Source organism: Sorex araneus, chromosome 7, assembly GCF_027595985.1.
Source record: "Sorex araneus isolate mSorAra2 chromosome 7, mSorAra2.pri, whole genome shotgun sequence".
NCBI classification, from domain to species: Eukaryota; Metazoa; Chordata; class Mammalia; order Eulipotyphla; family Soricidae; genus Sorex; species Sorex araneus.
This window is the reverse complement of record NC_073308.1, coordinates 66,852,583-66,864,892: the sequence shown is the minus strand read 5'-3', so window position 1 is coordinate 66,864,892 and position 12,310 is coordinate 66,852,583. Positions and strand designations below refer to the sequence as shown.

Sequence of the window (12,310 nt, the reverse complement as noted above, 5' to 3'; positions counted from 1 at the left end):
GTTCGCTCTGCACACGATTTGGGATGTGTGCTCCACCCGGGGATGTTTGGCCTGGAAGCCCGGGAGAGCGTTCCCTTTATTGCGCCGTACAAAGTGCAGAGTCATTCTCTTAGCTTCAGACTCGCCTTTTCAAAAAAGTGAGCTCACGTGACATGAGAGAGAGTGCTCATCATGGTATTAAGAATCAGGCCTGGGGCTGGAGCGATAGCACAGCGGGTAGGGCGTTTGCCTTGCACACGGCCAACCTGGGTTTGATCCCCGGCATCCCATATGGTCCCCCAAGCACCGCCAGGAGTAATTCCTGAGTGCAGAGCCAGGAGTAAGCCCTGAGCATCGCTGGGTGTGACCCAAAAAGCAAAAAAAAAGAATCAGGCCTGGGTTCTGATGTAACGCTCTGCTATTAATTTAGGATGATATGATTAAAAGCCACCTGATTTACATCTAATTTTCTGTCTTCTCGTTTGCCCTCTTGAGTCAAGGCTAAATGTGTTGTGTACTTCAGTAATCCACATTAAACATAAATTCAGGAGGCCAGAGCAATAGTACAGTGGGTAAGACATTTGCCTGGTGCATAGCCAACCCGGGTTCAATCCCCGGCATCCCATCTGGTCCCCTTCTTGAGCACTGCCAGCACTGTAATTTCTGAGTGCAAAGCCAGGAGTACCCTGAGCATCGCCAGGCGTGACCCCAAAGGAAAAAAAAATAAAAAACATTCTAAATTCAGATTTCAGTTCTTTGGTTCATGGTGTCAGTGACTTTTTTATTGTATTTTCTCTTTGGTATTAAGAGAGAAGCCTACGCACCGCGAATATTCTTTGAGGCTTCCAGACCTCCGTGGTTTACCCCCAGGTCCCAGCAAGACTGCTCTGAGTACCTCAGGTTTCTTCTGGACAGGTAAAAAGCACTTGTGTCCTGATGATCTGGGTTGTGCCCTTTCATTCCAAGTTTATTTTTGTGGAATGTTATTCACCTTTAAAATTATTTACATTTATTTTATGTTATCAGTTTCTTTTGTTTTTAATTTGGATTCCTTTTTGGATTTTCTGGCATTTGACAACTTGTTCACAAAGTGATGTGGTGGGGGCCGGAGTGATCAGACAGCAGGTAGGGTGCTTGCCTTGAACCCCCGTTGGATCCCTTGACACCCAGTGTGGCCCGTGAGTCCTACCAGGAATGACGCCCGGGCACAGAGCAAGAGTGAACCCTGAGCACTGCAGGGATGGGCCCTCTTCCTTCCTCTTCCCCCCACGGGGAAAAAGGGGTGTGGTACACAGAACCCTAGAGGTTCCCAAATACTTGGGGATCTTCCTTTGCCTGACTCCATACCAAATATATGTGTGTGCATGTATATACGTGTACATTTACACACAGTTGAGGTTGGACTGGAGCAAAAGCACAGTGGATAGGGCATTTGCTTTGCATGCTGCTGGCCCAGGTTCGATTCCTCCGTCCCTCTCAGAGCCCGGCAAGCTACCGAGAGTAACCCACCTGCACGGCAGAGCCTGGCAAGCTACCTGTGGCGTATTCGATATGCCAAAAACAGTAACAAGTCTCACAATGGAGACGTTACTGGGGCCTGCTCGAGCATATCGGTGAACAATGGGACGACAGTGTTACAGATGAGGTTATATTTTTGTTATGCACTACTTCTAAATCAACATTCCACAGTAGATTGAATGGATAGCAGATATGGCTTTTATTAAGCCATATTCTTAAGATATTTACAAAATGTAAAACAAAGCCATGCTCCTCACTAAAGTTCTTGGGTAGTGGTCCCCTAAGCACTCAGGAGTAAGCCCCGAGCACAGCCAGGTGTGACCCAGGCCCTACCCTACCCTCTCACACCATACCCTTCCCCCAGTGGAGAAGGGTGCTTCTGTGCTTTCTGCTTCTGTGCTGACTTCCGTCTGTTGTGTGAGTAACTAGTAAATTCGGTGGAACTCGGAACATGGACCTTCTGTCTTCCATTCAGCTAAGGAGATAGGTGGGGTGGCAAAGGTCATGAAAGCCACCCGATATATGTAATTCTATCTTGGTAAGTGCTATAAAGCAGTAGGATGGGGCTGGAACGATAGCACAGTGGGAAAGGCGTTTGTCTTGCACACGGCCGACCCGGGTTCAGTTCTCAGCATCCCATATGGTCCCCCGAGCACCGCCAGGAGTAATTGAGCCAGGAGTAACCCCTGTGCATAGCTGGGTGTGACCCCAAAAAAGAAAAAAAGAAAAAAAACAGGGTGTTGGGGCTAGAGCAATAGCACGGCGGGTAGGGCGTTTGCCTTGGTTCCCAGCATCCCATATGGTCCCCTGAGCACTGACAGGAGTAACTCCTGTGCATCACCGGGTGTGACCCAAAAAGCAAAAAATAAAAGAAAAACAAAACAGGGTGAAACGAACGAAATGAAAATCAGATCATAAGCGCCGCTAACCTCTCTGTGTTCTATCTTTCCTTTTGATTAAAAGAAGAAAAACTTTGTTTTCATTTTTAAATGTGTGCACTGTTCTGATTAGTCAGAGTAACACTCGGATGGTTGAGCTGTGCCTTAGATACTCCTAAGCGGAAGGGCCGTGGGGAGGGATGCGGATCCTCCTAAGAGGGGCCGTGGGGAGGGATGCGGACCCTCCTAAGAAGGGCCGTGGGGAGGGATGTGGACCCTCCTAAGAAGGGCCGGGGGGAGGGATGCAGACCCTCCTAAGAAGGGCCGTGGGGAGCGATGCGTGTCTCTCTAATGTTCTGCTCTCTGCAGGCTCCACGAAGAAGAGAAGATCCTGAGGGCCCAGCCTTCGGCCAGCCTTCCCGACGGCCTGGAGCTCGGCGAGACTTCCCTGCACGAGGTCGCCAGCAAGGCGGCTCTCCTCTCAGAGACCCCCGGGCCCGGTGACTCGGAGAAGACGCTGATAGAGAGAATGTTCGTGGGAAAGCTACGAACGCACATCTGTTGTTTGAACTGCAGGAGTACCTCGCAGAAAGTGGAAGCTTTCACGGACCTGTCCCTTGCCTTCTGCCCTTCCTCTTCCGTGGAGAACTTGTCTTTTCCCGACCCGGTGGCGTCCCTGAGTCCGCAGTACACGATGGACGGTGAGCGGCTGCAGGCCAGCGTGGCCGGTGCCCCCGAAGACCCGGGCGTCTTTGACGTGGAGACGGCGGCCTTCGTGTGCGACCCGGCTCTGAGCGACGGCATGTTGGGCAGCCCTGCCCGCGACCTGCCCGGCCCCGACAGCGCCTCGGACCCCCCCCAGGCGAGCAGGATCCTGGCGACGAAGGATGTACCTCAGAAACCGGGAGGGGAAACCCCGCCTTCAGTCACCGACTTACTAAATTATTTTTTGGCTCCTGAAATTCTTACTGGTGACAACCAATATTACTGCGAAAACTGTGCCTCTCTCCAGAACGCCGAGAAAACCATGCAGATCACGGAGGAACCCGAGTACCTTATTCTCACCCTCCTGAGGTTCTCCTACGATCAGAAGTACCACGTGAGGAGGAAAATCTTAGACAACGTGTCACTGCCGCTGCTCCTCGAGCTGCCCGTGCGAAGAACTGCCCTCTCCCCGCTGGCCGGGAGCTGGGCCCTGGATGCCGACTTCGCCGACCTCAGCCAGAACCTCGCCAAAAAGCTGAAGCCTTCAGGGTCGGAAGAAAGCTGCTGCCCCAGGCTCGTGCCGTACCTCCTGAGCTCCGTGGTGGTGCACTCGGGCATCTCCTCCGAGAGTGGGCACTACTACTCGTACGCCAGGAACGTCACGGGCACGGAGCCCGCGTGCCAGATGTGCCACCCGTCGGAGAGCCTGGCCTTCGCGCCCGCCCAGGGCCACCTGCTGGGCAGAGAGAGCCCCGGGCCCGTGGTGGAGCAGGACCTGGAGAACCACGACGTGTCGAAAGAGTGGTTCTTGTTTAACGACAGCAGAGTGACCTTTACTTCGTTTCAGTCGGTCCAGAAGATCACGAGCAGGTTTCCAAAGGATACAGCTTACGTGCTTTTGTATAAAAAACAGAATCTCGCTAACAGTTTAGGGGACAGTAATTCAGCCAGTGGACTCTGGGTAAATGGAGACCCGCCTCTGCAGAAAGAACTTATGGATGCAATTACGAAAGACAATAAACTATATTTACAGGTAAGTCAAAAATAAAAGCTTCAGCATTTGCGGAGAATACCTAAGCATTTGACAGGTGATTCGGTGAATGCCCTAAATCCAGCTTCTCCGTTTTCAGCAGTAACTGAAATGGCTTATAGAGTGGAGTGGAAATTCTGAAGTTTTGAGTGCATTTTTTATGAATTGTGTCCACTTGTATAATAAAATTGTCTTTATTTTCTAATGTTATAAATGTTATAAATTAATCATTTTGCTAGTGTAGTATTTAAAGACCTTGTGTTTTTAACTATAGGAGATATGATGATAAAATCATGCTGTACAGAAATGAAGAGGTTTTCGTGCAATGAAAGTATCTTCCACTTCCAAGGGAAACAACTCGAGGCTTTTTGATGTTTATTGCTTCTGGACTTTATATGACTGTTTTGTGGGTTGTAGATAAAAGCCATGAGAAAGAATAAGTTTAAGGATATTTGTAGTCTGTGAGAATGAACAGTAAAGTCAAGGAGATGATAGAACAATAAGTAAAAGTCATGGAATAAAGAAAAGCTTCCTATGAGATAACACTTTTGGCAAGAAGTTAGTAATTTTACTTCTTTACAGTTAATACTGATCTTGTTGATGTTTGTTTGCTGTGAACGTGCTAGCTGGCCATCAACATAAAGAACCAAAAGTAAATTTCAGATGAATATAGGTATATTCATTAGTGTGACTTGATGAATTTAAGTAAGTACCTAAAAGTGTCCCTGAAATTTGCAACCCCCCTAAAGACACAGAGAGAATAAGAAGAAATGGATGAGGAAGTACTATTTTATACAAGACTGGACCAGAAATCTGACTGGTAGAACGCCTCTCGTGGGGGGGCACTCACACTCATTCCCAGCAACACGAAGAAATTTTTAAATAAAATACTCTGGGCACCGGAGGAACAGTACGGAGGTAGGGAATGTACTGCACATTTGGCCACTCCGGATTCGGTTCCCGGCATCCCATGTGATTCCCCCTAGCTCCACCAGGAGTAATTCCTGAGTAATATCTGATTATCACTAGGTACGGCTCAAACCTCCGCCACACACACCAAAAACAATTTTTTTAAATAATAAAATACTCAGGCCTGGAGAGATGCCATAGCAGGTAGGGCACTTGCCTTACACACAGCTGACCCGGGTTTGATAACCAGCTTCCCATATGGTCCCCTGAGCACTGGCAGGAGTGATCCCTGAGCACTGCTGGGTATAAAATTTTAGAATGGTAGACTCAGTACTTGATTGAAGCGAGTCGCTGCTAACAATTCTATCCTCCAGCCAAGGAGGCGGCAGAGCCAGGAGCAACCACACCCCTGCTAGATGCCAAGCAGGCACCAGCCACGCATCGTCCTGATTCTGGAAGATCGGAGTGAGAGAGACTGGAATAGAAATTTCCTACCCTAGAAGATAGAGAACCAGAGGGCCCCGTGCAATCTTGATTTTAGAAAATAAGTAAATTGTTTACTTGCAGTTGGCTGATCAGGGAAGAGACGTGGTTTTTGGAAAGACGAATATCTAATTTCTGTGATTACAGTACTGTAGAGCGCTTACAACCATAGCAACCACTCAAGCTGCTACCTCCCTTGAAATGACTTTCTAGTTTAACTGTCATAATGTACCCCGTCACATCCTAGTTTCACAATATTTGAATGTGACAGCCATGCTTTCCATTATGTCTTAAGATCCTTACATCACTACAAAAGGAAAAGTATTCTGTATTTTGTAAATTCAGGTTTTTAATGTCGTGCAGTTGTTTTCAATTGCATTTTAAGTCTCAGGTTGCAATATAAAAGATGTTTCCAAATCGGACTGAGATATGTATGTACCTGTATTAAGACTGTTAAAATTTCATTATCCGATGTTTTAGGTTGTAATAAACGACTCAGGAATTTATATATATTTAGGTTTCCTACCTTTTTTATTGTTTGTTTTGGTTTTGAGCCACACCAAGCGGCTCCGGGCTCTGCACTGTGAACAGCCAGACCTGCACTGCCCAGGGCTCATTTGTGGTGGATCGGGGGACCTATGTGTGGTGCCAGTGACTGAACCCGGGTCGCCCATGTGCAAGTGCCCTGCCCGCTGTGCTGTCTCTCCAGCCCCTTCTGTTCACCTTCTCGTAGTACAGTAATATCATCGGCAGGGTTGAAACTGGGAGCTGCCTCATACATTTACCCCACTTACTCGGGGTCCGAGTCTGTGTTGAGACTATATGGCTTCCCCTGTCTCTCTGGTGAGCACTTCTCATAATGCCTCTATACAGCATTTGTAAATGCTTAATCAAATTAATGAAAGTCAGGAGGTGGAGTGAATGTTTAAGTACTTTGTTCTTGAGTACTGTTACAAAGGAATTGAGCACTGTAGTACATATTGCTCGAGCAGGCTCCAGTAACACCTCCATCCGTCCCTGTCACGTTCAGGGTCAGGGGAATGAGGCCCATTATTGTCATTGTTTGGGGCATAATGAATATGCTACGGGTAGCTTGCCAGGCTCTGCCGTGCGAGATTCTGCATCGCTCTACATGTCAGGAAATGTATCTTCTCTTTTAAACTTTCACAATTTCATTAGAAACTCACCTGATGGTTTAAACAAGACGTGTAGGATTTTTTCTTTTTGTATGAAACTTTGTTTAAATATTTTTAGGATCAGTTTGTGGGCCACCCGTGGCAATGCTCAGGGCTTGCTCCTGGCTCTGGGCTCAGGGATCACTCCTGGCAGAGCTCAGGAGACCATATGTGATGCCAAGGATCAAACCCAGGTCAGTTGCATGCAAGGCAAGTGCCTTACCCTTTGTTCTATCACTCCAGCCCCATAGAATCCATTTTTTAGATTTTACCAACATTTAAACGCTGCTTATCTGATGTCAAGATTCATGATTTGAAAAAGTCCCTAAAAAATCCTACTTGACAAGTCATTTTTTTATTCTGTCATAGACTGACACTGAAAAGCGTGGCCAGTCAGTTTGCAAAAGGACTTTCCATATACTTCTCTCACCCGGTCCAGTTCATTATGAATATCACCACTATCCAGTGTCCAGACCACGAATGTCACGAGTGAGGCGGGAGCCACTCTGGTCGCCTCCTTGACTCCCTAGTGCCATCCCAGCCAGGCTTGGCATTTTTTGCCCTTGCTGGATTTCCTTAGTTTCATAGGCGGAAGTGGGAAATTAATGTCTTATCACTATTCTTCATACAGAAGAGTATACATAGTTTGTCATTATGGCTGAAAGAGAGTAAAAGCATTAGGTACTTTTATTTTAACAAATTTGTAGTGAAAATACTGGCTCGAAGAGACAGTACATCAGGTAGGGCACTTGCCGTGCACACAGCTGACCTGTGTTCAACCCCCAGCACCCCATAGGGTCCCCCAAGCACCACCAGAATTCGCGAGTTCAGAGCAGTAACCCCTGGGCATCGCTGGGTGTGGCCCAAACAAAAAATACAAAAAAGAAAAATAATTTTAATACTTGAAATAAGAATCGGTATGTCATTTGGGTTTCCTGTTTCATTTGTGGTTCGGAGGATGAAACCCAGGGCCCCTCACACGGAGGCTAACATCATTGCAATGTTCTTACCTACATCCAAAGAACTAAAATGAACGTGTTTTTTCCCTACTTTTATCAATGAAGCCTCTGATTTGGCGTCTCTGATGGCCATGTTTATATAAATAAATATTTATAAATATAATTTAATTATATATAATTAAATATTGTATTAAATATATTTTGGTATATTTATATATAAATATATTTAATATATAAAATATATTATAAATAAAATATATTTATACTCTTCTTTGAAAGAAGAGTATCACTTCTTTGAAAATTCTATCGAAATAAGCTTTGTCTCAGAAGCAATATTTTTGCATTTTGATATATATTTTTTTATTGCTTAACAACTATTGGGAGGAACTCCGAGCTCAGCCGCGTTCCATTAAATTTTATCACTTTGTTTCTGTTTTGGAGCCAGGCCCAGGCTCTGCACTCAGGAGTCGCTCCTGGCAGCTCAGGGGACCGCGTGGGAAGCCGGGATCGAACCCTGCTGGTTTCCCTGTAAGGCAGGCGCCCAATCGGCTGTACAATATGTTGCTCCAGCCCCCAAGTTAAGTCTTCTGAATAGCTCTTCACGTTGACAGCATGTAATAAATTCAGGGTAGTACTGTTACCTGTGACTCTTACACGTTGTTTACAGAAAACTACCTCATTTGAATGTCGGCACGTGCCCGGCTGCTGTGTACTCTCCCAAAGCCAAGTGTTGGTTTTAGAATCCACTTCACAGCTTGGCAGATGAAGAGGCCGTGTTTATTCACGTTTGTTCTCTTTGGAATTTAGTGCCTACTGTGTTTTAAGCTAAGATTACCAGTATATTTAGTCATTAAGTAATACCTGCCACATGGATGAATACATCCGGTTTCTGATAAAAAAAAGTTACAAAATTCTTGAACTTAGGCCAACCCCCTCCCCTGTTGGGGAGTTTCCCTTCCTTCCCCTTCTACTTTCCAATAAGCCTTTCTATTTCTCAAAAAAAAAAAAAAAAAAAAAAGTTCCAGTAGGGACCAGAGCCATAGTACAGCAGGGAGGGCGTTTGCCTTGCACGAGGCAGACCCCAGTTTAATCCCCGGCATCGCCTATGGTCCCCCAAGCACCTCCAGGAGTAATTCCTGAGTGCAGAGCCAGGAGTAAACCCCTGAGCATCGCTGGGTGTGGACCCCCCCAAAAAAAAAAAAAAGTTCTGGTAATCTGTTAAGGAAAAATTTGTAATGCTACTTAAGAAAATAGACTCCGAGCCCTTTATTTTTTTCCCCCGGCCGCACTTGCAGTGGTCACCTTGGTACCGTTGGGGAAGATTCAGGTGGTGCATTATTTTTTGTGTCTTAAGATTTGCAGGATGCTTCCGAAAGAAGGTGCTCTTCTTAAGTAGTCACACAGATGATAGCCCGCTCCGTTGTCTTTTGAGTTTTCATTTACAAGTTCTTTTCCTCGCAGGAGCAAGAATTGAACGCGCGGGCCCGGGCCCTGCAAGCCGCATCTGCCTCCTGCTCCTTCCGGCCCAACGGATTTGATGACAACGACCCGCCGGGCAGCTGCGGGCCCAGCGGGGGCGGCGGGGGCGGCGGCTTCAACGCCGTGGGCAGGCTGGTGTTTTGACCCGAACTGCACTGATGAGAAGAGAGCCAATACTGTGACGGTTAGGACGTCAGACTGGAACAAATACCAGACCTATCCTTTATTTTTTTCTTTCCATTAGACCCTTATACTTCGAAGAAAACACACTCAGCGCTTGTTTTGATTTTCTTGACAATACATTTATTAACAAAAACGTGCATCATGGGAAAAAAGAAATCTACCTCTTAAAATTCCATTTGCTTTTCTAGTTAGACATGCTCGACCAAAAATTGTCAGAGAAAAATAAAAAGTGTACCTGGTCCCTAATGAAGCTGCATTAAATTCAGTAGACGCATTTAAATGTTCTTTAATCCTTGGCTTTACTTAACAAAAGGTAAAATTTGTTTAGACTCCTTTGTAGAATTGATGTTCAAAGTGGTAGAAATACTGTGGTATTTTTTTTTAAGACAAAAAAAAAAAGGAAGAATGCTTTGTTTCCAATGTAGTTACCTGATTACTATGTTCAAATCCTTGAAAATACTAGAGATACAGTCTCTTCTGAAGGCAATAACACTTTATCAAGCTCTCGGACTTTTCAGGGTTTTATTTCTTGCTGTCTTCAGCATCACTGTATCTGCGTTTCAAGAACAAATTTTTTTTAAAAGGATTATTTATACATACGTGCTGACTTGATCTTAAGAAGAGTGCATGATTCCGTAGGAACCACATTTTTACCTAAGAATTGCTAACTTTGTAGTGTTTCTAATTGTTTAAGGATCTCGAATTTCTATTTCAGGGAGTATATCTCCTGTGTGTTTGGAAGGAGGTGAGTTCTGTATGTGCCTTGCAGTACTGTAATTCAAAACATAGGAATCTTTGGCTGCGGAAAAGCTTTTTTTTTTTTTAATGAAATGTTAGGAAGTAATTTTTCTGTGCTAACATGAACATTATAACTTTTTGAGAGGTATTAGATTTTCGTGAAGTAAAATCTGATGACTCTAGATCAATAATTGTGATTGTTTTTAACTTTTGGATGAATTCAGAAGTGAACCTGGTTGGAAAAAAAAAATCTTTGATTTTATTACTTGATCTTCCAAATATTAAACATCGATCACATATTTTCAGAGGTACGTTTGGTTGTTTTCCTTAGTCTGTTTTTTGTTTTCATTGGAGTTTGCACAGTTGTTTCAGAGTTCAGATAAAGTGTTAAAGTGCAGGACCTACCATCCTGCGTTTTCTTGTGCCAAGAAGCGGCAAACAAACGGCTCCTCCTGGGACTTGGTTATACAATGGTCTGAGTGATCCTCACGGCCCCCCAGCCCCGGCAGGCTTCTTTCCCTAAACATTGAACTTACCCTCCACCATCAGACATTGTTCAGAAGATTGGCCTTTATTTATTTTGAAAACATTTCATGGAAAGAATGTTCCTTAGTAATTTGGGGGGTTATCTCTTTCCCAAGCTCTCAGGGGCAGTAGTGCTGAAGCAGAATTCCTTGCCTTCATTCCCGTCCCTCCCACCCCTCACCTGTCTCCAGCCCCAAGGAAGATTAGGAAAGTCTGTGCATTCATTGAAAACTGAAAATAGTTTGCAATTCCCTGCAAATACAGTAGCCAGCAACAGTTCTCTGACTTGCCCCTGGACTTCCTCTGGTCTTTTTGTTTGTTTTGTGGGACCACGCCTGCCTCTGCCTCAGGGGTCACTCCAGGCCCATTCTAGGTCCTGTTGCTCAAACCAGTTTCAGCTTGTGCACGGCAAACCACCTACCCACTGAGCCATCACTCCAGCCCCTCCTGTTGGGAGTTTCTCAGCTTCCCTATGTATTGAGATATTTGCACAAGGTCTTGGTTTATAGTCAGATGATATCAGTCGGCATTTACTGAAATTGGTAAAGTCCTTTAATACTTGTGACTGTTGAGAAAACCAGGCTCAGCTGAGGAAGGGCAATTAGACCAACTTAATTTTATCTCTGAAGATCAAATCATTGAAGATTTTGTGTGTCAAATGTATGTGTTAAATTTAATAATCCTGAGTCTTCTGCAGATGATAACTTTCTACCAAGACCAAAGATTTAAAGTTAAAGACTACCTTTAAACACTGAAAATGCAGTGGCATTAAATTTACCTAAATTGAAAGTATACCTTTGGAGAGTAATCAGATGGAAGAATTCCAGAATAATCAGAAGTTTCACGCAAAAACCCAACTGAGATTTCTTATATAAGCGAAATACTTGGAATTACCCAGGTCTTGTCACTCCTTGGCCAGTCATTCGCCTCCCGCTGCCTTACTTGCCGCCTAATTTTTCGGACTGGGGCTTCTCTTTTCCCCGTATTCCCAGTCTTGCAAGTATTGTAAGTTCTACTCCAGGAGCCAACTAGAACACCATTTCTCTTTCTCTTCCTCATACCCAGAAAGTCAGTTTGAATGAAGCTGCGCATCACTGCTAGGGAGAATGGACTTGGGGGAGGGAACAGTAGTACAGCTTGTAGGGCATTTGCCTTGCACACGGCTGACCGGGTTCGATCCCTGGCATCTCATATGGTTCCCCAAATGCCACCAGAAGTAATTCCTGAGCACAAAGCAAGGAGTAACCCCTGAGCATTGCTGGTGTGGCTCAAAAAGAAAAAAAAAAAAGTATTTGGGGCCAGAGCAATAGTACAGTGGAGAGAGCACTTGCCTTGCACACGGCCAATCTGGGTTCAATTCCCAGCACCCCCTATACCCCAACACCACCAGGACTCAGCCCTGAGCACCGCTGCGTGTGACCTACCCACCCCCGAAAAATAGTGCTGTCCAACAAAATGAGACTTCACTAACAAAAAGCCATATTAAAAATAATTTTTTTGATCACACCCGGCGATGCACAGGGGTTACTCCTGGCTCTACACTCAGGAATTACTCCTGGCGGTGCTCAGGGGACTGTATGGGATGCTGGGATTCGAACCCGGGTCAGCCATGTGCAAGGCAAATGCCCTACCTGCTGTGCTATCGCTCTAGCCCCATATTAAAATTTTTAAAAGGTGGACAGAGAGTACTAGGACAGCAGGTAGGGCACTTGCCTTGCACACAGCTAATCCAGATTTGATTCCTGGCAC

The 12,310-nt window shown here is 45.4% G+C and overlaps 1 protein-coding gene across 1 annotated transcript in view; it reads left to right on the top strand.

The window, feature by feature from the left end:
• The window catches only part of USP38 (ubiquitin specific peptidase 38), a 28,809-nt gene extending 18,468 nt beyond the window's left edge, over positions 1–10,341 (top strand). Inside the window, exons 8-10 of the mRNA XM_004606264.2 lie at positions 788–894; positions 2,745–4,113; positions 9,098–10,341. Of these exons, the coding sequence (XP_004606321.2) occupies positions 788–894; positions 2,745–4,113; positions 9,098–9,259 (1,638 nt within the window). The 3' untranslated portion in view covers positions 9,260–10,341. The remainder of the gene's footprint in view (positions 1–787; positions 895–2,744; positions 4,114–9,097) is intronic.
• The last annotated feature ends 1,969 nt before the right edge of the window (positions 10,342–12,310 follow it).